The sequence below is a fragment of the Crocuta crocuta genome, unplaced genomic scaffold, assembly GCF_008692635.1.
Source record: "Crocuta crocuta isolate KB4526 unplaced genomic scaffold, BGI_CrCroc_1.0 scaffold42, whole genome shotgun sequence".
NCBI lineage: Eukaryota > Metazoa > Chordata > Mammalia > Carnivora > Hyaenidae > Crocuta > Crocuta crocuta.
In genome coordinates this window covers 47227-73978 of record NW_027528744.1, presented here as the reverse complement: position 1 = coordinate 73978, position 26752 = coordinate 47227, and the positions used below count along the sequence as shown (strand labels likewise).

The window sequence follows — 26752 nt, the reverse complement described above, 5'->3', positions numbered from 1 at the left end:
AAAATTTTTTTTTTTTTTTTTTTTTTTTTTTTTTTTTTTTTACCAGAAGTGATAGGATAGAGGACAGAGGTGATGGGAAGCAATTTAGGTAGGGCAAATGACAATGATGAAAGCCTGGACTTGAGAGAAGGTGAGCTCTGCCAGAGTTGGTATGGCTGGGGCAGAAGTTACCAGTGAGGGAACATATGGTGCTCTTTGGAGAGCTTTAAAGTCCTCATCAGGAGTTTCCATTTAATTAGAGAAATAAACACACGTCACTGAACACTTAGAAGAAGAACAAAGAAGACATTACAGAACCTGGCACAATGCTTATAGATTAAATAAGTGTTTTTTGATCCCTGTTCAGGCAGCAAATGGTCCTTGTTCAGAGTTTCAAAATCTCATAATTAGTGTTGCTTAACAGTTTTAGAGATCTTAAGAAAATAGCTATAAAACTGCTATATAGATCAAAATAAACAAACAAAAGCAAATTTATGTCTTTGTTAGAAACTGTCATCCGGTAAGCACATGCTTCAAGTCTACAACATCAGACGAGCCAGGATACTGGGAATGCCACCAGAATTACCTGTAGAGGATGTTTCATACTCCCTCCTCTCCCTGAGTCACCCGGCTTCTCTGCAACCACCCCATGCTGCCAGCTGTTAATCACACCCACAAGGAGGACAAAGTGTAGTCAATCTGACACCTAAACAATGACACCCTTCTCTCCATTCCTCAGGTGTCACTGAGGTCAGGGTGGTCGCCGACCAGAAGCTGGCTCTGGTACAGGCTGCAACCGTTGTGCTTTTCTGAGGCACAGAGCCCTAGCTAAGCTACCTGATTCTTGTGGAAGTCAATGTTAAAACGGGAGGGGAGAAGACATCATTTCTCAGTGGCCACAGCAGAATGAATTCAGTGCTATTTGGAACTCTGAAGGCGAGGGCACGAAGTAAGCCAGTGCATGAATAATACTTGGCAGTAAAGGATTTCTTTCAAAAAGGTGGAGAAACAAAAGGTAGGCATTTGAATCAAGAAAATAGCACAAAGATTTCAGGAGAGATGAAATTCCTGTGTTAAGGGCGAATGGGGCTGGAGAGGACAATGAGGAAAATGGAAAAGGAAGAAAAGATGAATCATACCAGATTTTTGATGAGCCACTGCTTCGCGTAACCCACCTGTTCTCTTCCCATTCACGTGTGACAAATCAATGATGATCAATAATCAGGCACTACAATACTTTTAAATGATATTTGTCTAAATAGACAATGAACTGAAATAATAAATTTGAGCAGCTATGGAGACTGAAAGATTTTTACAAGTGTTAAAAAAAAAATAATGTTGGGACCACTTGGTCTGTGCTGACACTCATTTCTATGCAATTCAGAACAATTCAATAGCTTCATCATGAGGTCTCTTGATACTAGCTTGATCTCTCAAACCCTCAGTTTGATGTTAGAGCACTTAATAAATATCCATTTTATGCAAAAACTCAGCAGATCCTCCATCGTCAAATCATCCAAATAACTAAACCAGCCACCATATCATTCTAATTTCCAGTAATATTGCCAGTCAGATAATTTGGGATACATAAGACCTCAGGCACTTAGGTATTTTCCATTTATGAAGTGCTGTTCTTCATTAAAATAACAAAGAACCTCAAAACAAGAATTTTCTATCACCAAGTTTTGTTGATTTTACCTCTTACCAGTAAACTTGCTGATTTATTTCCATCTCTACCTTTGACAGTGCTAATCCAAACCTCCATCATCTTTCCCCTAGGATTTTTGAAATAATTAGTCCTAACTGGTCTCCAAGTATCTGTTCTTCATTCTTCCATCTGTTTTCCTCAATGCAGCTACACAGCTATTTTCAAAAGGCAAATATGATTATGCCACTTCTTATTTATAGACTCTTTGGAGACTCACCACAAACCTTACCATGACCAACAGTCCTCACACAGTCTGGGTGTCTCCTGTCCACTGTCATCATGTACCATGATTTCCACACTCTCCTCTGTGTACACCTTTTCTGAGCTCCAGTACTTTTTCAATGACTGGAGTGCAGCCCAGGGCCTTTGCATGTGCTGTTTCCTCTGCTTGAAATATCTTCTCTCTTTCTGCTAATTCCTACTCACACTACAGACATCAGGTCTCATTTGACTTCTTTAGAAAATTCCTGTTCCCCTAACTCTACTATATTTCCTCTTAACACCAACAAGTACCTCTCTTTCATGACACTCAACACAGTTGTCATTTTAAATTTCCTTCAGTAATGATTCAATCCCTGAGTTCTCCATTAGATACAAGTGCTATGGTATCCTACAGGTCTAGCATAGAACCCGGCTTATAGTAGGTTTGGTCAGTACTAGGATTATTTGAATACAACAATAAATAAACATATAATTTATTCCTGTGTATGGATTAGCCAGCTAGGATATACTCCTTGGCTTCTACTAGGTGCAATAAGGTATTCTGAATTGGTGATTTCTAAAATGATGGGTTTCTATTTCTAAATATTCTCTGTTAAAAAAAATGTCCCCACCTAGCCCTCTTTTTGCACACATGGGCCTGTGCACATGCACACTTACATACATTTTTTTTACCATGCTAAGTTCTCACCAGTAGGTATCTGGTAGTACTTGTTGGAAAAGAGAAATATATTCCTCACTGAATTAAGTATGGACACTTAAATCATACTTAGCAAATACAGTATATGAAAATGTGTGCTCATTGTTTAATTTTTAAAAAGGGTAGAGAAAAATGCTTGTTGAAAAGGGTGAGTTTTTCAATGAGTTTAAAACCCTTCCAAATCTGAAGTTGGGATTCACTATTTTAATCTACAGTCTCAGGAATAATGTCAGGAATACTCTTCCGGCAGACAGCATAAACCAACTTTCATCATGCATTATTTGTAGACAGCAATACACATTGCTGAAGTGGGGGTATTTGAACTTGCCTAAAAAGTAATGTCTACTCCTGAAATGTGTTATAATCAAAACCTGTGAGGGCAGCTCCCAGTACATGAAAGCACACTGAGTCTAATGAGGAGTTTCTGGAAAACTGGGGCAGAAAGTGCACTGGCAAGCATACCGATGCAGGTCAAACCTGATATTTTTTAATGTCACTTCAACATGCTGGAGTCATTGGCTCCTCTGTATCCCTTGTCAGTTCCTCACTGCAGCATGGTGTGCAAGGAAGTGCAGACAGCCAGTGCTGGAAAACGGGTAACACCGATACAGAATCCCATCAAGAAGATGAAGAGTATTCACTTATCATTCAGCAAACAAATACCAGAAAGCAGAGACTCTATTATAATTTCACCTCATTTTTTTTGTGATGGTACACACGACAATATAGCCAAAACATTAGGCTCTGGATACCTGAGTGTGGAATTCCAAACATTCGGTTCGGTAGCAAATGTATTCCCTGAATGAATACTACCATTTGCCTACAACACAAGATGTCTGAAATTGGGAAATGAAATTATAATAAAAGATGCAAATGTGTCCCTTATTTACCACAAGAGGTTCTGATCTGGAGCACAGAACAGGAAATTTGGATTCAAAAGATATAATGCACAGGAACTAGCGATACTCAGGATACTTACAGAAACAAAGAACAGGCCAGATTTTCATACGCTGCTTCTCTTTATTATCACCTCTGGATTCAAAGAAGGCTCAAGACATTCCACCAAGTGAGAACAAGAAAGCACTCCTCCAAGGCTGTGGGGGAACTTACCACATCCCTGTGTTCTCCTTCTTTAGGGGTAAGGATGACGGACAACAAAATGATTCCAAGGTAATGGTCAGGATAGTGGGAATCTTTCAGTGTTAGGGTCACATCTGTGGGCCTATGATATACAATATTAAGATTGTAAACTGTCATTAAATGGATAAGCCAAAAATATATTTTATAGCAACACTTTATTGTTTTTAAGAAGAAAATCAGTTTTGTTCTCTTTTACTTTTCTGGTCCAATTTCTGTTGTTATTAAAATATCATTAATGCACTCTTATCCAATAAATTGTGGACCAGCTGGATGTACTTCGATCCACTGTGTAAGCCTCAGTCCTTCCTGGGGTTCTAGAAGGCTAAGAAACTATAAAAGTACAGAGAAATGTACAAGTAACTTTATGATCTCTAAACACACAGAAAGCCAGCTATTTTCTATAAATTTGAGTCCAACAAGTAAATGAGGGTCATTTACAGACTACTACATGATTTGGAGTAAAGAGATGAGTAAGAGGAAAAGACAATATCTAATTTGCCTTATGTGCATCATACACATATTTTTTCATTGTGTAGTTATTATTAACAGATTCCATTGTTTAAAATAATGCTTCTATATTTTTTGGCTGTTTAAACCTATGCCTAAACAATCTATAGGTTCAGAAACACAAGGAAATCAATACTTAGATGAGCTGGTGAACAGAAACTTTAGAATTAAATATGTCTGAAGAAGAGATTATGAATTACTCTATATTACCCAAAATCAGTTTTAGAATATAATACAAACCACACATGAAACTGACAATGTGTAGAGGCGCCTGGGTGGCTTAGTCGGTTAAGCGCCAACTTCAGCTCAGGTCATGATCTCACAATTTGTGGGTTCGAGCCCCGCGTCGGGCTCTGTGCTGACAGCCACCTCAGAGCCTGGAGCCTGCTTCAGATCCTGTATCTCCCTCTCTTTCTGACCCTCCCCTGCTCACACTGTCTCTCTCTCTCTCTCACACAAATAAATTAAAAAACATTAAAAATTTAAAAAATAATAAACTGACAATGTGTAGGTAAAATCTTGCTTCCATATCTCAGTTAAACAAATGTTTCAATTTTAAAAAATGCATGTTAAGCATTATAGTATATACGTATATACTATATATACATATGTGTTTTATATATAATTTGATTTAGTTCATTTTGTTGAATAAATAGGAGTTCATGCCCCCATCCCCCATAAACCTAAGGGGCTGTGGAATATTTGACACAAAATGTGAATCTTAAAATGCTGGCAAATTAGGAACATTCCCTTACTTGTTCAGTCACTTATTCATTTCATTCACAAAACGTATATTAAACACATATGAAATGCCACACACTGTGCTAAATCTTGGATAAAAACGAGAGGTTAAGATCAATGATAATACCATTATCTTCAGGGAGCTTAACAATTACTAAATGCTATATTGGAGTCTAGTACTGGGGAGAGAGCTTGATGGGGATAGCTGGTTAAACTAAAAATATTCAATCCTGGCTGCACATCAGAATCCAGTGGGGAGCTGTAAAAAGGTGTATATTCCTGAATTCTACCCATTATGACCCTGGTTCTATAGATCAAGGTGGAGTCTGGAAATTTATATTGTTTATAAAGCTCTCTAAGTGATTTTCCCATATAACCAGGATTGAGAACCACAAATATTTTTTAAGCCTAAGATATTATATTACTATAGTATACTATAAAGTCAAGAAGTAATGTTATGAAAAAAAATGAACAGTTTTCCAATGCCAGAGTTGTTTTGTTTTTGTTTTTACTTTTGCTTTTGTTTTTGTTTAAGTAGGCTTCATGCCTAGCATGGAGTTCAACACAGGGCTTGAACTCACAACACTGAGATCACAAGTCAGATACTTAACTGTCTGAGCCACCCAAGCATCCCCCCGCTGTCAGAGGTTTTACTGAAAAATGAAAAATTAGTCAGATTGATAATATACATGTTATAATAGTCATGATACAAATGGCTCTGATGTCAATTTCATTACAACTAATCACTGCGGTTTGACGGCAACAACTTGTTCCTTTCATTTTAACAAATTCATGTTAAGCATTGTAGCAGGTATGCACATACTATACATACATAAATGTTTTTTTTTTTAATGTTTTATTTACTTCTAGGAGAGAGAGAGAGAGAGACAGCGTGAGCAGGGGAGGGTCAGAGAGAGAGGGAGTCACAGACTCTGAAACAGGCTCCAGGCTCTGAGCTGGCAGTCAGCACAGAGCCCGACGCGGGGCTCGAACCCACGAACCGCGAGATCATGACCTAAGCGAAAGTCAGACGCTCAACCGACTGAGCCACCCAGGCGCCCCATACATAAATGTTTTTATACGGTGTTACAATTTGATTTGGTTCATTTTCCTATAACGAGTACATATAAAATTAAAAGAAAAGTTCACTAAATTTTTATAATGATTACATGATAAAGGTTTAAGAACATTTGCAACTGCTTGATGATGATGATGATTTTCCTTCAAAGAAAAACTTTAATGCATTACATATTAGCATAACTATTTATATGGCTACTATTATTATTTATTTATCTACACCTAGGGACTATTGATTTATACACAGGATGTAATGGCATACACCAGCCTGTGGTTTTAAAGAGTAGTTATTTGGTGTTTACATGGTTTTGAGAGGAACGATTAAATATATAAAATAAGTAAAGTGGCAAAATATACACCAAATGCTTGTATACAATGTCTTTTTGTTTTCTTAATCATCCCATATTTTTCTATTTAAAGTCATTTTTCTATTTAAAGTTCTTTTTCATCAATGATATATCTTTAATAGAGAAAAAGAGAAATTTATGCTCTGTGATTAAATACAGCAATTTGCATATCCTTTAGCAGAAGTCTATATAGAAAATAATTGTGGCCTTTATAAAAAAACACCACAGTCCATTCTAGTTGAAGCTCCGTTTTCATGATAATGGACTACATAAAACACTGGGATGGGGCATCTGGGTGGCTCAGTCAGTTAAGCCCTGCCTCTTGATATAAGCTCAGGTCATGATGTCACAGTTTGTAAGAACGAGCCCCTGTCACAGGCTCTGTGCTGACAGCATAAAGCCTGCTTGGGATTCTCTCTCTCCTGCTCTCTGCCCCTCCCCCACCCACTCTTGTGAGTGCGTTCTTTCTCTCAAAATAAATAAATAAAACAATAACAACAACAACACTATCTAGGAAACTTCCTTCCACTGGGGAGCAAGCAATCACCTACATTCTATCATTAGGTCAGCCTGTGCTAAGCTCTTGTCTGGAATGGAGGATGTGCAGGAAGTCCAGAAACATCTGCTCTTTTGTCTAGTCCATGGCAAAAATGGCTTTTGGAAGACCAACAAGCTGACAGTGTGCTCAAGCTTAGCTGACTATAATACATAAAGGGGTTTTACTATTTCTGTTTAATTTGCATTTAAAATATAAAATAGTGATCTGGCCCAATTTCCTCTGCTCTCCTTCTTTCCACTGTTCCCGCCACATCATGTACATAATCAAATAAAACATTGTAAAGCCATCAAAGATCTCACATCTTCCTTTGCAACCTATCCCAGTATTGCTTGACCCTTTTAAAACATATTTTTCCCTCTGTAGTATTAGTCAATTCTTAGCTTCCACTTGAAATGCATTAAAAAAAAATATTAGCCCATAATTAGGTGCCAGGTATGACTGATATTAGTAATAATTATATAGCTTTACAACTAGACAAGGAATGATAAACTAATATGACTGAGAAAATACAACTAATCTTCCTTCATGTTTGAGGCACTCCTTGGTAGCCTAAGATTATGGGTGATGGCAAAATTAGATTGTCCTTGGGCTCAGATGATAAGAGAGTAGCTGTTTTTGAGGCAAATCACATGCTTTATTTCCTATATCATAGCCTGATCCTTCGATTAATAATTCTATTTACATGGGTAATCTACTTTATGTCCCACTACAACCATATCAGCAACATAAAAGTAAGGAATGTGTGTTTCATCTCTAGATTGCTGGTGCTTAGCACAGTGCTGGGGGACAAACCAGACATCCAAGACTTTTTCTTCCAAATAATTGTTGAATAAGACAATCAAGGAAGATGCTATTATTTCCACTAAGTAGATAAAAAAAGATGTACTTGAAAAACGCTGGCTAGCATGAAGGCTCACAACAATAAATGAGGAAACAATGTCTAGAACCCAGATCTGCTGTCACTGTCTACTATGCAGGCCCAGCTTCACAACAAGATGCAGTGGTCTTACAACAGTTTAAAAGGTACCTGTTTAACTCCAATTGTGTGAGATCGAGAAAGGCCGAGCCCATAAAGTCATCCTGTAGTCCAAAATCATAGTCAAATACCTAAGAAGCCAAAGATACAAAGCATTATTAGAAATAATTACAATGTAAATAAAATTATATTATTAAATTACAATATGAATAAAAATACCTTGATTATAAAATATCGGTTGTCTATGTCACCAGAAACAACGAAACTTCCCAATATTTTTACAAATTTCTTTGTTTCAGGGTCACCTGGGGGGCTCAGTTGATTAAGCGTCTGACTCTATTTCAGCCCAGGCCATGATCTCATGGTTTCGTGAGTTCAAGTCCCACGTTGGGTTCTGCACTGACTCTGCAGAGCTTGCTTGGGATTCCCTCTCTCCCTCTCTCTCTCTCTCTTTGCCCATACCCAGCTTGTGCTCAGTCTCACTCAAAATAAATAAACTTCAAAAAAAATTCTTTGTTTGAAATGTGAGAGTCTCACAAAATATTCAAAGGAAATTATATTTTTTACTTAAAATTGTTATCTTATAACAAATAGAACTTTAAGAAGATGAACAACAAAATCAAGTAAAATAGAGTAATCATCAAAAATCTCAGGAACACAGGCTTAGAATATTTTCCATATATTATGGAAGGGATATTAGCATTACTGTAAGGAAAAATGAGTGGGTATGAAATTCAACAAATACGTCTTCCATACTGGGCTCTTGGTGATGAATATATGATTCTAATTCCTTCATGTTTTTCAGGTCACTGAAGATAAGTTCTGTGATATAAGAGAATGTCACTTTAAGTATACAAATAAGTAAAAACTGAAGTGTTGTTATTAAAGCACTTTGTAAAGTCATATGAAGGTTAAGTCAAATTTAGTTTTTATCATCACCAGCAAGACTAGGAAATAATATTAATGTAACTACCAACAACAAACAGAAAGGAAAAGAGACAATGTGTTTCTTTTTATTTATCCAGTGTCTTCTCTGTGCCTTTCATGGTTCTTACTCATACCATGATAAATAAAAAAGCATTATCCCTGATCTCTTGGACCCTGCATTTAGGAGCTGAGACGGTCTATACAAACACAAATAGATAAATACACTTCAGTAATGAGCACTGTGGACACAAAAGTCTAAGGGGTTTTTTGGGAGCTGCTATTTTAGACAGGAAGGCCTCCTGCAGGAAGTGTGTCATGTAGAGACCAGAATGATGAGAAGGATTAAGCCAGTTTGGGAAGATCATTCCAGGCAGAAGAAACAGTAAATGACCAACACATGCAAAGGTCATCAAGCAGCCAGTGTGGTTGAAGGCAGCTTGAGAAAGATGGAGAGTGGAAGAAGGCTAGAGAGGCAGCTCAGAGCTAGGTCAATTAGGGCCATTTCCGAAAGGCTTCAAGTAAATGGGAGTTGGCTAACTTCCATTCATTCATTAACTTTTCTTCTCATTATTTCCTTAGCCAGCATTGATTAAGTATTTATCATGTACCAGACAATACGTTAGGCAATGTGTAACCAGTGGTGAGCAAAGCTGACAACATCAATGCTTATAGGTTAGTAAAGGAGACAGATGTTCAACAAGGAAGTGCACAGGTGATCCGTAATCCCAAATTTTGATAAGTGTTGGAAAGAAAAGAACAGAGTATGAAAAGGAAAAAAATAACAATAGAGATCAGGAAAAGCTTTTAAGATGGAAGAAAGATGCTAGCAGATGAAGTTTGGAGCTGTGTTTCCAGACCTTTCTGAACAGAACATCTTTGTATTGCACATTGCAGGAAATGAGCATGGACTAATACGCCAACTCTTGGATGGATCAAGCAGGCCATGGTACTCTCCAGGATGTGAGAATCCATTAGTCTGGGAGAATTCAGCACAAATGTGCTTAATAGTTAGAAAGCTTGAAGCAAGGGAACAGTATGTAGAACAGCCTGTCTTCCTGGTTTTCCTCCAATATTCATAGACTTTGATTTAAACAAATTTAATATGTAAAAAATTGATATTTAAACAAAAAGATAAATACTTTGCATTTCAAAAGGACTCTTAAATTTGAAGTCATAAGGGGATTTACTTAAGTGATAAATTCCCCTAATGCCTTCTAAATTATTCAATTTACAGTCATTTGATTTACATACAACCTTTCAGGAGTACATTTGTTATAGAAAGCACATTGCTCCTGCAATAGATATTCTCCTTGATCAATTGCACCTCTGAGATCTAGTCATTTGCTCCGTGGCCAATCACATGAATATACTGCCACGTGTCAGGCAACAGACACCTCAATGTTTGCAAGTGGCTACAAATACTGCATTTTACAACATAAAATTTACACTCAAAATTATCTCCTATGTGATCTCTTCTAACTGTAGCACCCTAAAGCTAAAAATCTTAGGGACTATAGTGATAATCAATGAGAACATCTGGGGCACATATATACATGTGAAGTGGAGAGCTGTGAATCCAGTGAACTGGCTAGAAGAGACAGTCCAACTGGGTGATTCCACATTTGAACTCTCTCTCCTCCCATGGTGAAAGTCTTTCCTCAAGTCCTAATGCTACGTGCTTACTTTAGTGCTTTCCTACTCATTAGCAAAGGCATAACCATGGGAAAGAATGGAACCCCCAGAATCCATTCATTAGTGAAATTATGAGCTATGCTACTTGGTTCCAAGCTCTATAAACTACTTGTCAAAAGGGGCACTGCTGCAGGGGGTAGTTTCAGAAATAAAGGACATAGAGAAGAGATAAAATAGGAAAAGGTACTTCCACTGTTGGGGCATCTGGGTGGCTCAGTAAGTTAAGTGTTCAACTCTTGATATCCACTCAGGTCATGCATGATCTCACGGTCATGATCTCAGGGTCATGAGATTGAGCCCCATGTCGCGTTCTGTGCTGAGCATGGAGCCTGCTGGGGATTTTCTCTCTCTCTCTCTCTCTCTCTCTCTCTCTCTGTCCCTCCCCCCCAAATAAATAAACTTAAAAAAAAAAAAAAAGAAAAGGTACTCTCATTGCAATAACAACAAGCACAGTGAAGACTGATTAATGTTTATTCAATATTTACTATCCATTAGGCACAGTTATCTATCAAACACATTATGGATATTTTTAAAGTTATGTCTTATACAACTCAGTGAACAGGGCATTGTTTCCATTTTTCAGATAAGGAATCCAAAGCTTAAAAAGTTTATGTTACTTCCCCCCAAAGCTCGGGGCTTGGAAGAGGTCAGATTCAGATTCAGTTGTGCACGATGTTCTGTTTAGAATAGAACGCATTTAAATTTAACAACCACAAGTTGGGTACCCACTGCAAGGGAAGCACTGTGAATTCACATGTGAACAGTTGAGATGGGATGCTTGCCTTCACACAGCCTCTCCTGGGAGAGGTGGAAACCTTAGATAATATAGATAAAACTTGCTTGGTTTCCATAACACCTCTCTTCATTCTTACATGAGTTTAGAACAAAAAAAGTTTTATTCTAATAAATGAATTTATTTAGCATCTTGATTTAATTGTCTTCCCTGAAAAATTGCATCAGGGAGTACACCAACTAAAATGCCTTTGGATATCAGTAACAGAAAACTCAGCTTCTACAAATGGGAATTTGTTAGCTCAAATGACTGTAATGCCCATAGGTAATTATGACTTCAGTGGAGTTTTCAATTGCCAGTTCAAATGATTCATATATTCATTCATTCAGTTACTTGAGAAATATTTGTTTAGCATCTACAACGTGTCAAGTGCTGTTTTAGGCACTGGAAATAAAGCAGTGAACAGAACAAAGTCTGATTTCTTGAGGCTTACATATAGGTTAGCTGCAGACAATAAATGAATGCATGACAGGTAGTGATAAGTGCCATGGGGAAAAATAACTCAGGGCATGAGAGTGATGGGAACTGCTATTTATAAAATGTTTCAGAGGACAATCAGAGAGAGTAGCCTTTGAATAAAGATGCATAATGGAAACAGGATATGGAATGGGACCCAGATCATGTAATGTGACCCAAGATCTAAGATTCTATGCAGAAAATATGTCCATGACTCATTTTCACTCCCAGGCAGCTTCAAAATAAGAATAATCAAACTCAAAATCATAGTTTTGACATTATAAAACAAACAAACAAACAAAACAGAAAATCTAACAGGGGTCACTGCAATTAGTCATCTTTACTAGAAAATACAAGTTCCCATTATACCCCAATGTTCATAGCAGCACTCTCAACAATAGCCAAAACATGGAAAGAGCCTAAGTGTCCATCAACTGACGAATAGATCAAGAAGATGTGGTTTATCTACACAATGGAAAGTACATGACAATGAGAAAGAATGAAATCTGGCCATGTGGAGCAACATGGATGGAACTTGAGGGTGTTATGCTGAGCGAAATAAGTCAGGCAGAGAAGGACAAATACCATATGTTTGCATGTATAGGAGGATTAGGAGGAAGTTAACAGAGGACAAAGTGGGAGAAGAAGGGGAAAAATAGTTGGGGAGAGAGAGGGAGGCAAACCATGAGAGACTCTTGAATACTGAGAACTGAGGGCTGAGGGGGGTGGGGGAGAGGGGAAAGGGAGTGATGGGCATGGAGGAGGGCACTTGTTGGGATGAGCACTGGGTGTTATATGTAAACCAACTTGACGATAAACTATTAAAAAAAAAAGAAAATACAAATTATGTTGCGTAATTACTAGATGGACAATAGGAAACCCTGAAAATCTCTAAGTCTCACTCACCTGTATAATGGGGATGAGGATAGTTACTTGTCAGGTATTGTAAGGATTACATGAGATAAAGTAGGCCTTGTGCCTAGCATGGTGCTCAAGAAATGGTAGTTATTACAGTGAAGATTTGACTACAGATCCTATCTTCCTGAAACTCAATAACCTCCTATGTTCTTTGCCTATAAACCAAAAGCAAGTGCAGTCAAGTTTTTTGTTTCCTTGTGTTGTCTTGCTATTATTGACTTTTGTTGTTGTTGCTAACATAGTTGAGATTCTTGATTCATGCATTTAGGAAGTATTTTTGAACCACATAAGACAAAACATCTAAGATGATATGAGCATCTAACTTTGGGATAATTTGGTTTGGATGCTGTGTGGTTTAGGGATGGAAACATTTTCTTCTGATTCCTCAGGTGTTTCCATTTAAAAGTCTAGAAAAGTGGCTCCCTACCCAAGCAGCACATCAGAAGAACCTACTGTGTTTTAAAAGTAAAGAAGATTGTACTCAACCAGAGAAGCCCTAAATCAAAGTCTTTAGGGAAGACACTTGAACATCTAGATTCTTAAAACACACACACACACACACACACACACACACACACAAAACAAAAACAAAAACAAAAAACAAAAAAACTTCATAGATAATTCTGATGTATGGCCAGAGTTGATGATCATTGGTATATGACATTATTTTAGGGCCCTTCAAACCTACTGAGAAATAATTTTGTATAAGATAGCAATGTGGTCCTTAACTTGAACCATGTTTTAAAAGTTTCCATTTTAAATCTTTTTTAAAAAATTTTTAATACTTATTTATTTTTTAGAGAGAGTGGAGGGGAGGGGCCGAGAGAGGGAGACACAAAATCCAAAGCAGGCTCCAGGTTCTCGAGCTGTCAGCACAGAGCCTGATGAGAGGCTTGAACTCACAAATTGTGAGATCATGACCTGAGCTGAAGTCAGATGTTTAACCGACTGAGCCACCCAGGCACCCTGTCAGTTTTAAATCTTAAACCCAGAGAGATATGAGTTATTTAAGGAATTGTCAATTTTGGTAGACACAGTAATCTGATCTCAAACAGAATCACCTTCCTAATTATCAAAATTTTTCGATTATTTAGAAAAGCACTCCAATCTAACACCCAGATTTCTAGCCTATGATTAGGCCAAACAAGTACCAATTTATACGAACACTTCCCCTTTATATTACTTTTCTCTTTTCCACTGTAACTCTGCATGTTCACTGTGTAACTTGGATAACAGTGTCAGTGAAATGAAAATCAAGAATTTAATTCAATCCAGCTGAAATGGATGCTGAATTTACCCTATTATCTAAGATGTGAGCCTGGGCATGCATCCCCATGGCGACCAAGCAGGCTCCAGTGGCTCTTGTCTCATTTAAACCCCCAGCTTCTACTACGACCTTGTAAGTATATTTCAAGTCCATTCCTATAGACTTGTTTTCATCTGCCCTTACAGTAAAGTCTTTTGGAAGTGAAGGAATATTCTTATTAAAATTAAAAGCCATAGGAATTCCAACCAATTGGAATGTATGCTATTATTTATTTTGTGTCTAATTTTTTTAAAATGACAGTTCCAAGATTCGTTTGGGAAAAAAATCTGGTTTTGCTAGAAATAGTATGAATACTGCAACTTTAATGTGATTTTATATCTTGGCTCTGAAGTGAATTTTGTTTCCCTGGGTAATCTTTACATTGATAGAAATCAGATTACAGGGTACATATAAGCTTCTTTTTCCTTTAACTATAGGTGGGAGGGTTGTAGACAATATTTTCTAACCATCTAGTACATGGATGCATTTTCATATTGCCTGTCAGTACAGAATTGGTTAGCCCCTAAGAAATCTTTCTGAGAGGATTAATCTCCCAGTATATAGGATATGGGAATCATATTAAAATCAAGTCAGTCAATCACACAAGGATACAAAGAGACAATGAAAATAATGTTCATGAAATTCCTAAAATATTTCTACCAGTGTATTTGATTTAGGTCTCTGTGTGTGCAAGGTTAGGCAAAAAGTAGATAACATAAAGAGTGAAAAAAGAAAGCTAAAAGATAGAGACGTTTTTCAAAAAAAGTTCTATGCATTTCATAGAAAATGAAAATCAAATGAAAAATACAAAAGCATATTTAAAAGCATAAAGCATTACATAAAAATATTGTCATCTTATGTTTCTACATGAAAGGCCAGTGTGATTTTTACTTAATCATTTTTCTTATGTAGGAATGTACAAAAGTGACAAATATTCTACAATTCACTATGCATCTTTTTCTGTATGGTAGAAGCTAAGTTGTGGCTACATGACATAATACTTTGAAAACTTACAGGGGTAAGCAAACAAAAAAACAAAAACAGTATTTGGAGTCTCTCTCCTAGCTTTTGGCTTAGAGGGTGGTGTTAACCAAGGCTTTGGGCCTCCGTGCCATGTCACTGTTTCCACTGACACAAGTCTATGTGTGGACATATTCTCTCCCAAACCAAGACAAAAAAATGTGCCACCATGTTTTTTTCTGGGTACTACAGATTTTTGTTTATTTTTGAGCCTCCTGTGATACGCCTTTTCCAATATCCATTTTGACATTTAGATTTCTACAGAGATGAATATTCATTCTTAAGCACACGAGAATAACAAAAAAACCTAACCAATATCTAATGTAATTTTGAGACGTTTATTTCTTAATCTTTTGAAAGACTGGAGAGCCACATGGTTCTGTTGTGGAGTAATATCCCATTAAAGAAACAGATCCACAGTAAAAGTAATTAAAAATAAATCCTGTTCCTTCCATGATTTTCTCATAAGGGACCTTAAACAAGATCCAAATGGTCCAGTACAATCCTTATTAACCCCTGCTTTCCTCTCCTGTCTATCGTCCCCATGGCCGCAGCTGCCCCAACTCATCTTTTCCAAACCTCCCTAGAAAGAAAATTTCCTTTACATCCCATTTATATATTTTTTTAATCCCTTTTGCAATGTCTGTCTCAGTTCTTTATTATAAAGGTACTTCCTCGTGTGGATATTTTTTTCTCATGTAGATATTTCTTTCTCTCTAGAAGTGTGGAGCAGGGAAGAAAAACATCTCCAACTCCGAAGATCTTCCCTTTGGTGGGAGGAGGGCTGGTCATGAATATTGCCACACTAATAATTCTTGTGCCATCACGCATTACATGTTATAAACACAGTTCATGAATTCTAATTGATTTGCTTTGCCAATGTCCACTTGAGACTATCTTTTAACTCATTTTTTTAAAGTTTATTTATTTATTTTGAGAGAGAGAGTGCTGAAAGGGCAAAGAGAGAGAGAGGAAGAGAGAGAGAGACTTCCAAACATGCTCCACACTATCACCACAGAGCCCAATGTGGGGCCCAAAAACCCATGAACCAAACCATGAGATCATGGCTGAGCTGAAATCAAGAGCTGGTCACTTCACTGAGCCATCCAGGCATTCTGAGACTATTTCTTATGCAAATATGGACCTAATCTCCTATAATGACTTCTAGAAATTTACCAACTATGCGTCTAGGAGATTCTCTTCTCGCTGATCTTATAAAATGTTCTGCTATGATTATTTTAAGACTAATCAAGTACAGTAGTGAGAAGGGGAAAGAGTGGAATAAGGAGTTGGATCTGTATCTGACTGTGAACAGTCCGCTGAGGTAACTCACTACCTTCAGATGACTCAGTTCTGCTGATTTTTATAAAAGCTTGATTAAGGTTTTCCCCTTTCTGTGGAGAAGAGAAACAACTGGAGGCAATATAAATGAAGAGTTGAGGGAAATGAGGATACCCAGAGATTGCTCATAGAGTGATTCCATGAGAGTTTTGGCTCATGTGCCAGTTGCAACATGTAGTTATTATGATAAAAACAGAAAAAGGTTTGGTCACTGAATGGATAGGACACAGGAGCCACAAAGTGTGTCTACAAAGATAGGAATTAGATACAGAAAACATATCTGGAGATACGGATTAAAAAGAAGTTAGGTAGGAAAATAAAACAAAGAATCTCCTTAAGTTCTATAAAAAGCAAAACAAAACAAACTACATCAAGTGAGAGGAAAGACTTTTTCCCCCCCATTTTTGGTAATATAATGGAGATAGGAATTCCCATCCCCACTGCCACCCTTCTATCTTTACCCTTCTCATCTTCCAAGGAAAATATTTTGTTCACAACCTGTAATGGTAGACCCCCTGATATAATTCTTGAACAAAAAGACTAGGTTCTGTGTAAGCTTTCCTCATTGCTAGTTTATGGAGATTCGTGTTTACATATTCCCAGAGTATGCTAAATCAGTTAACTTCACCCAACAGGAGAAGATGGACTCCATAATTCTGCTAAGCGAGTGGCAATAGAACTTTCCTGAAGAAAAGTGCTCCCAAGCTTCTCCTCCCCTCTAACTCCTTTTTGTCACACCATCCACAGGTTAGAGTGGCACACAGCAGAATTTATCTCTCATGAAAAATCTCATCAGACAGGGAGACATGATAGAAAACCATTAAACAGGGAGTTTTATGTCATTCCACCAGGGGAAAACAAATAACTGGCTCACCTTTATATACAATGGCTCCCTAAGATGCTCAACAAGAATGCAAGCTTTCTCCTCCCATATGGGATTGAGGTTCTTGTGTATTATTTTACTTCTAAAAACTTCTTTTCCTCCAATTTTAAACTTCACGTATGGATCACTTGTCCCTGTTAAAGAGATATAGATTGAGTCATGTTAATCATGCTTTTCACTGGAAGCAAGAGAATAGCTTGTTTAAACATCAGGAAGTGTTTAAAGGAATAAAAGTTAAAGAAAGCTTATCATGTGGGAAAATAAAGGTTAAGTGTTTTTTCCTAAAATTTTCCTTAAATTTTGCTGGGACAGTATATAATACTAATTATTAAATCTAAGCAGTAAAAATATTAATTATTATTATTTTATTTTACTGATCTTAATATGGTAACCTTGTCCTGGTATTTAAAAACCTCTATTGCATGCTGCATATGTAAATTTAATTCATACAAATGACAGAGATTAATCTGACATTTCTCTTGGTATCATCTGGCCAACTACAAAAAGATGATGCATGATCTTGACCAGATTGACTAATTTTAGACTTACATATGCTGCTCAAACTTTATACTCGTATCATGGACTTAAGGGAAGGTGAGTCTCAAACTGGGCTCTAATTTCATCATTGGTCCCATATTCTCTCTTGCTCAGAAGTTACAATTTTAGAATGCTAGTATAGGATGGAGGTCTCAGAGTAAGGCATTGGGGGAAGGGGACGACTTTTTAATAAGTCATCTGCAAACTTCATATTAACCCTTCACACCTCCCAAGCTCCCTGTGATGATAAAGAAAATCAGAGCTGTCAAGGAAGTTGCTCATGGATACAGAGCTAACAGGAGGTGAAGATAAAATTCCATCCAAGCTTGTTTGACTCTAATACCTATGCTTTTTCAACTACACATGGAAGCGGGAGGGCTTTGTCATGCTTCCATACATTTCATACCGTTTCTCATTGTGATTGACGAATGTGGCCAATCGATCTAATGAGTCTATGCTATTATTAGATAGGATTCCTAGAGAAGGTGAGTCAGAGACATCCCCAAAAGAATCATTCCAGTGTGACAGTCTTCATCCTCAGGAAATAATTCCTTATACATGGCCCGGCCCCTTTATAATAAGATTTTGTTTAATTCTTTCTGTTTTGTCTAAACTGAAGCTACAATTGATAGCTTTGGTCTATATGATTTAAAGAAAAATGTAAGTGGGGCTTAGTAAACTGTGAAGCATGATATAGACGTTAGACATCACAATTGTGCCGATATCCTTAAGCTTACTATCTGCATTTCTTCTCGACACCTCCCCTCACTGCAATGACACATAAAGATCTGTGCTAAATTAAATATAAGGACAGACTTATAGGATTTGGCTTTTCTTATTTAATCTTTTTTTTTTTTTTTTTCAAAACTCTCCATACTCCTGAAGTAAATTTAATGCCCAGCTTTTTGTATGTCTAGACTCGGGTATAATAAAATAATGATCCCAATTTCCCACTGTGAGATTCCCATTTCGACAGTTTGATTTTATCATAATGATACAAACCTTAAAAATATTTATAAATGTAAACGCAGGCTACTGTATGGTCACTTGTTATAATGCATTCTTTAGGGGAGTCAGTGCAACCAATAAGTTTAAAATTGCTATTTTTTTGGTGGTGCCTGGGTGGCTCAGTCGGTTAAGCGTCTGACTTTGGCTCAGGTCATGATCTCTCAGTTTGTGGGTTCGAGCCCCATGTCAGGCTCTGTACTGACAGCTAGCTCAGAGCCTGGAGCCTATTTCAGATTCTGTGTCTCCCTCTCTCTCTGACCTTCCCTTGCTCATGCCATCTCTCTCTGAAATAAATTTTAAAAAATTAAAAAAAAATAAAATTGCTATTTTTAACACAGTGGTTCCTAATATGGGCTGAGGACCCTGGAGATTGGGAGTTTTGCAGCACACACTTGGAGGGATACTAAAATCCATGTACCTACATGAAATTTGTCAGTCATGTCCTCATGATTTGAAATTCATCTCTCACTATTGCTACCTGCTAAAATATAATAAGCTCCATAATATCAGAGCCATTTGGATCACTGTTTTGTTTTGTTTTAAATTGCCAGCATTTAGTACAGAATCAGACATATTTTTGGTCCTCAATAAACACCTGGTGACTAACTGAATGAATCACTGACGTAATAGTGTCAGTGGTAGACCTCTGTTCCTCTTGACTTGTTGCTTCCACTTGGATATCGGATAGACATTCCATTGTCAACAATGTCCAAAACTTAAGTCTTGATCCTCTCTCCTGCTAACTGCTCCTCCCTCAGGCTTTGTTTGGTCAGTAAATGACTTCATCATTTGATAGTTGCTCATGAAAGACACCTGGAAATTTTTCGCAATACTTCCTTCTTCTCCACGCGTTGCATCCAGGACACCACCAATTCCAATTAACCCCAAAACACACATGTTCTAACTTCTCTGCCTCCAATCTAGTTAAGCTACCATGACTTCTTTGCTGTACTACTGTAATAATAGCCTCCTAATTGGGCTCTTCACGTCTTTGATGTCCCCCCTTCATTAATTCACTATATGATAGGCAGAGCTTTTAAAAATACAAATTTAATCTTTCCCCTTCTTTGCATTAACACATCTCAACAGCTTTCAACTACACCTACAATAAAATCCAAAATCTGTAACATGGTAGACAGGACTTGCCATTTCTCCAACTCCATTTTGGGCCCCTCAGCATGTTCCAGCTATCCGGTCACACAAGGGAACATGCACTGATCACTTACTATAACAGATATAATGTAACTGCCAACAAGCCTGTGAGATAAATTCTAGTGCTATCTTGAGGTTACATTTGAAGAAACTACAGCATAGAACAGCTGTGTAAAGTCTAAGCCAACTCCAAACACATTTTTCATGCTTGGTGTCGTATCTATTTTGCCACTTGAGGCAGTACATATCCAATGACCTGAGGAAATAACAATCCAGCCAATAAAAGTAGGTCTACAGGTTAAGTTAGGGATTAGGGACAGATTTTTGAAAGGTATCATAGGGATTGGTAAAACAGAGAGAGGCTGTTTTTAGGGACTCTGAAAACATGATGTGATGGCAAAATATTTCATAAACATGTGGCTTTGGCCACAGGGTGACCTGGTTTGGAGATAGCAAATGTGTTTAGCAAATTCCACTGAACACGGAAAACAAATGCAGATGCACACTCATGAATGTCATCTGACATTCTCTGCTTTGACTCCCCAGGTGAAATTTGCTGCATTTCTCTTTCCAACCATCACTTAGAATCTTCTGATGCTACCATTAAAATTTAGTATTTTTTAATAGTTTTGTTTCTTTAAGGAATTTCTAATTGTTTTCAAGTTCTCAACAAAGAGAACCTTTGTGACTTAGTCCTTAACAGTTGAAGACTTTTACCTTGTGATAACAACATTGTTTTTTTGTTTTTTAATTTAGGTTCAGTAAAAGATCTGTATCTAGCATTCTTTTTAAAAAATATTCCTCAAATAAAATTGTTTTATTGACCATATCTGTACAAGCACATAGGTATATAAGTTTACATGAATGAAATATGATGTTATTGTCTCAAATATACTTGATGCTCAATAACTGGTAGATAAACTTCTGAATAGCCTGGATTTTCATATCAATTACTTTAAATGTACATAGCCATATATAATAGGGTATAATCCAATTAGATAAATGTATGAACACTAATTTACCTGAATTATGACTTTATATAAAGAGGTTACTTACAGTTTAAAAGTACAGCTAAGGCTGTAATGAGTAACCCTGAGTTTATATCCATCTTTGAACACTTCCTACTATATCCTCTAGGTAAATTTCTAAAAATAAAATGGTTAGGCAAAATGTGCTAATTTCCATCTAATAAATATTTCCTACTGTCTTCTGGAAAGATTATAACACACTTCAGTCTATTTTGACTTCATCTGAGCAGTTGTGATTGCTTCAACATCTCAGAATAGGACTCCCATATTATATTCCAAAGCCATTATTTAACCTAGTTTACAAAAACTTGAAAGAGTCAGCAGTATACAAAGCCAACAGATACAATCTTTAATTCACTTTCACTGTATTTTCCAAGTTTATTTTTGTATCTAACACAAAATTTTGTACCTTCTATATGAGAAAGTGTTTTTCTAACCTTATTTAAGCAAGTTATGGCTTATTGATTATTAATAGGCATTGTATGCTTTTTTAAAAAAGAATTTTGTGTGCAATCATAATGCAGGTTTAGAACAAAATTAAGTAGATACATTTTCTATAGCCTTTAAATGAGTGAATGTGCACCAGGAGTCTTCAAGAAGGGAATATGACATGTGGCGTTTTTCCCAGGCTTCTTTGACTGTGGGGCCTATTTTTCTTGAGTGCATTTTTCAGTCTCATAACCCATGATCTGTCTTTGGGAAATAGTACTTTATTATATTTCATAGATAAGAAATTTCTCACATGTTTCGGAATTTATTTTACTGTAATGGAATCTCCAGTGCACTCAAATGATTTCATTTTAGTAACACTCCCAAGCTCCTAACATGCGGTTAATCTTGTCTAGTTACAACCAGGTTTTATACATATATATAATATATTATACAATATATAACATGTATTTTATTTATGTATTAAAATTATTTCCAAATATATATATTTAGTTCGTTGGTTGAAAAAAACCCAGAAAATTAATAAATTCACCTGATAATGCTGCTTTGTTGCAATATTGCGTTCAACCACAAGATGGCACTAACACTTATCAAATTGTTGTGAAGCCTGCAGTTCTATTCAAAATTAAGGCATCTCTACTGCACACTGTGGTTCTTAAAGCATTTTCTAGCAATTTGTGCTTTGCTGTTATTAACTAAGCCATGACCCTCATTAAAACATTTTTGATGGTGTCAATGAAATGAAAACAGGACAAATAAATATGGGAGAAGGAAGTAGGGTATGTTTAGCCCTAAAATAAAATTCACGTTTTATTTTTATTAACATCAAGAGTAATCTTTTGTCCGTATGCATTTTATCAGATAGCATTAACCTCAGCATTTATTTTTTAACATTAATTCTTTTATTTTATAACTATAAATTCTACGCTTTAAAAATTCTAGAATAGTCTAGTCCTAAGGATTATTAATTATTTCTGAACCTTAGGATCAAATTGTCTCCAAAAGAGGAATTAGATGGTATGTAAAATATTCTCTTATGTACTAAAGGAATACATGCCCTAATGCTATACTGTATTTTATTTATTTTATTTTTTTGGAGTCATGCCAATGATGAGTACTTCAACATTTTGTGTGATTATTTAGCCTTTAATGTAATTTAAGTCTTTAGTGTAATTAAGTAGAGAGGAGGAGAACTAAACTTTGAACGGGTCCACTTTTGTGTGCAATAAACACTGTGTACACAAGATGGCAGTCTCTTTTCCCTTAAAATAGCATTAAAGATATTTCAGTGTAAATATTGGATTTCCTCCTCAGAATAAACGAGCTTCCTGGTTAACAAGCTTAAGTCTCTTATCCCAAACCTAGTATGTACAGAAACAGAACAAGCTACTCCTGTCGTGGGGATTTATAGTCGTTCAATGATGCTAAGCCCTAATCCAAAACAATGCCAAGCTGAAACTCAGTCTCATACGGGAAGTAGGAAAGAGGAGGAGGAGGGGGAGGACTAGAGAAAGAAGAGTAAAAGGACAACAAAGAGAAGTGAATATAAATATTGAGTGTGGACAGTTAAAAACAATTCAAATTTAAGTTGGATCTTCCTGAAGGTACCGGTTTGTCTAGAAATATTTAAAGCTAGCCATCTTTGCTGCCCAAATGCAGCAGAGAAAGTGTGTAGTATATAATAAGGTCCTTCACACTTGAAAAAGGCCTGTAGGGACACCTGGGTGGCTCAGGCAGTTAAGTGTCCAACTTCTGCTTAGGTCATAATCTCACAGTTCGTGGGCTCGAGCACCGTGTCAGGCTCTGTGCTGACAGCTCAGAGCCTAGAGCTGCTTCATCACAGCCCAGATGCTGTGTCTCCCTCTCTCTCTGCCCCTCCCCTGTTCACACTCTGTCTTTCAAAAATGAATAAACGTTAAAAAAAAAAGTTAAAAAACAAAGAAGGAAGCAGCCTGTAAAGGTAATGTTCAAAGAAAACTGAGAGAATAGGTTATATCTTTATATACATTTATTTTTTCACTAATGATTTAAAAATCTTCAAAACATATTTATGTATTAAAGTTATTTCCTTAAGCTCTCTTATTCCTTCTTCACTTTTTGTTGGAGATTTGGAATGCTCTACAATTGATGTATTATATATGTCAATATATACTGAAGGGGAAAATAACTAAAATAACTTAAAATTCAAATGCAAGAGGTTTCTAACAGCATGTGGCTTACTGTAATAAAATAAGAGCAAACATTTTTTAATAATGAGGAATATAAATATTCCAATGATTTTGAAATTTATGGTTAATGAAGTTACCATGAGAAAGCACAAAGACAAACTAAGAATAATAGTGTGATGTAACAGTGTAGGGCTGAACCAAGGAAATTTCTTTCTTTGAAGAGTAGAAGACACTTCAAGGCACACTGCAGAGAGGAGGCGTAAGTGACAGGAACAGGCTATTGATTTTTATGAGAGATTTTCTGGCTTACTTTCCTCTTGTAAATGCAGAGTTCAGGATATGTAAGATAAGATTCTAGATGGTATATTTGGGATGAATACAGCTTGCTCAATTCCCTTTCCCATGTAGCATAAATTACAGGTGGTATCTACATGGGACTTTCCAGTAATGTCTGCAAGTACAGGTAAACTAAAATACGGAAGGGAAGTGCTTACTTACGTTTTCTTTCTACACTGCTTTAGACAAAAATGCTTTAATTTTGAATATAAATTATATATTAATCTGTGATATAGGAGCAAGCACAATACAGGAGTGCCTTAGATGTCAGTTTTTCCAAAGGGCCTTACACCCATTGCCTCTGGGCGCTCCCTCTATGACCAGTAATTAATCAATGCATTGACTAGATTACAACAGATATTCTTCACCATCTCCCTCTTTTCTTTTTTCTTTCTTTTTTTTTTTTTCCAAAGGGAAACAGTTTTCCCTGGAATTCTGTTGGAATATATTACTATGTTGGCACGGCCATCATAACCCGCTAAAGAGTTGAAAAGTTGAAAAGAACTTAAGTACTTTAACTTTCCTATTAAAAAAATCAGCATATTAAAAAATTAAATCCCAAAGTTTCTATGATTTTTTTCAATCATTTTTCTTCTGGCTCTACCAGTCCTTTTCTGAAATTATTTCCTTGAGTGTCACCCATAACTTTCAACTACCAATTTCAGTGGGCTTTTTCTTAGTCTTCCAGCTGTGGACTGGGATTTCGTTCTTTCTTTCTCCTTCCCTTTCTGTCTCTCTGTCTCTCTGTCTCTCTCTCTCGGTCTTTCCCTCCCTCTGTCTCCCTCCTTATTGGATTCTGTGACTCTTCTCTCAGTAATCCTATGGTGAAAAGAATATTGGCCATAGTCATTTGGCTTTTTACAGGCAGTGTGGTCTTAACAAAGTCTCTTGTCTATAGTTTTTGGATCCTTAAAATGAGACAATTTCCCAAATTTCTCTGAGAAAAGTAAATAATTTCTAATAAGATTTCACTTACATGCCACTGACAGAGAAGAAGCCATTCCACACAAGAGAATTTTCCAAAAAAGTAAAAATAGTCATGTGAAACACCAAGTATTGTTTTACTAATACACTTGAAAGAACTATTTTAAAATTTATTCTCTTTTCTTCTTCTTGCATAAATAATGAATGTAATTTTTAAAAAATGGGGCAGAAGCGCCACCTAGGTGGCTCAGTCAGTTAAGGTCACAATCAGGTCATAATCTACAGTTACAGGATCAAGCTCTGCATTAGCTCTTAACTTGGCGGTGTGGAACCTGCTTTGGATTCTGTCTCTCCCTCTCTCTCTCTCTCTCTCTCTCTCTGCCCCTCCCTTACCCATGCTCGCTCACTCTCTCTCAAAACAAAAAGTAAACTTAAAAAAAATGAGGCAGAACATAATTTGTTGATTATATATGTTTAGGAAATTATCCTTAAGGTTCTAAGAAAACAAAATGAAATCTTCAGCAGAAAAATACTGAAACTTGGCAGAAATATTTCAATTTCTGGATTTCCCAAGTGACTGCTGCTGACACCCAGAAGATACTTCACAGAGAGATATTTACCACAGAGAGTCCCCCCAGCCATAAGTATCTCTGTAATCTGTAATATATTCTATATACTCTATATAATCTATTCCTTTCAATTTAAAGTTGTTATAAACTCAACAACAGTAATACTTCTGCTATTATACACGCCAGTGAATAAAATGTGGTTCTTAAACTATAATAAATTAAAAGTGATTTGAAAGGTAAGGAGCCTGAGATCCTGGATCACTGCATGGAAGGGAGCCATCTGCCCACCAAGAGCACCTGCTTGGATAATTATGTGGATGGGGCATAAACTTCTATTACATTTGAGCCATTTAATATTTTAAAGGTGCAGTTATAACAGCAGCTCACTCTACCTTAACCAATACAGATTCCTACATCTTGTGAATTCTAATTATTAAAATTCTACTTGTAACCACAGTTTAGCCTGTCCCATGTGATAAATGCTCCTAAGGTCTCTGATTCTAATTCTTAAAATACCTCTTGAAATCATCTCTGCCAGCATTGCCTCACTCTTCCTTATCTAGATTATTAAGCACCTTCTGTTGGTCTCCCTGCCACCCGTCTAATCTCTTCCCCAAAAGCTACCAGAGTCCTCTCTGTCATACATAAATCACGCCAGCTCCATCTGATTCATCTTAGACCACATTTTACTCCATCTTCCCCATCCACAAGCAGTGCTGTGGGTAACCCAGGCTGCAACACTCAGGCTCAGAGTTGGTTATCAAAGCTTCTCCTTGTCCAGGGAATTTTACATAAACTGGGTGGATTGTTTTGTTTTTGTTTTTGTTTTTGTTTTTGTTTTATACTCTTACCATGGAGCCTTCTGATCTTAATTTGGCTCCCATGGCAGAAGGAACCCCAATACCCATTTCTTCCATTTTTGTTTCAGCGATAGAGCTCCGTGAGGTTAGCAGCACATGTGGTCACCTCATTAAAGAATTTATATATTATATATTTTATATCCTCCAAGCAACAGTCCTTGCTGGTAGAGGTGAGCAGAAGTGGCATACACAGCTTCTGGATCTTCTGGTGAAAAGTGGAGCAGCTGCTTGGAATCAGAGAAGGAAGCATGAGGTGATGCAGGCACAGCGCCTTCTTTGGGCTGTGATCTCTCCCTTTTGGACTTAATGTGGGAAAAAATATCTTTTTAAAGTCACTATATGTACAGGTCTCTTGTTACCAGACGCTTGGCTTCCACTCTAAGATAACTTTCTAAATGCTTATTTATTTTTGAGAGAGAACGAGTGAGGAG

At 36.8% G+C, this 26752-nt stretch overlaps 1 protein-coding gene across 1 annotated transcript in view; it reads right to left on the bottom strand.

The window, feature by feature from the left end:
- Nucleotides 1–26752, bottom strand: part of MCTP1 (multiple C2 and transmembrane domain containing 1) — a 292860-nt gene that overhangs the window by 223330 nt on the left and 42778 nt on the right. The window contains exons 2-4 of the mRNA XM_077755308.1: nt 17281–17423; nt 8005–8084; nt 3717–3828 (exon numbers count right to left, since the gene is read on the bottom strand). Coding sequence (XP_077611434.1) covers nt 3717–3828; nt 8005–8084; nt 17281–17423 — 335 coding nt within the window. The remainder of the gene's footprint in view (nt 1–3716; nt 3829–8004; nt 8085–17280; nt 17424–26752) is intronic.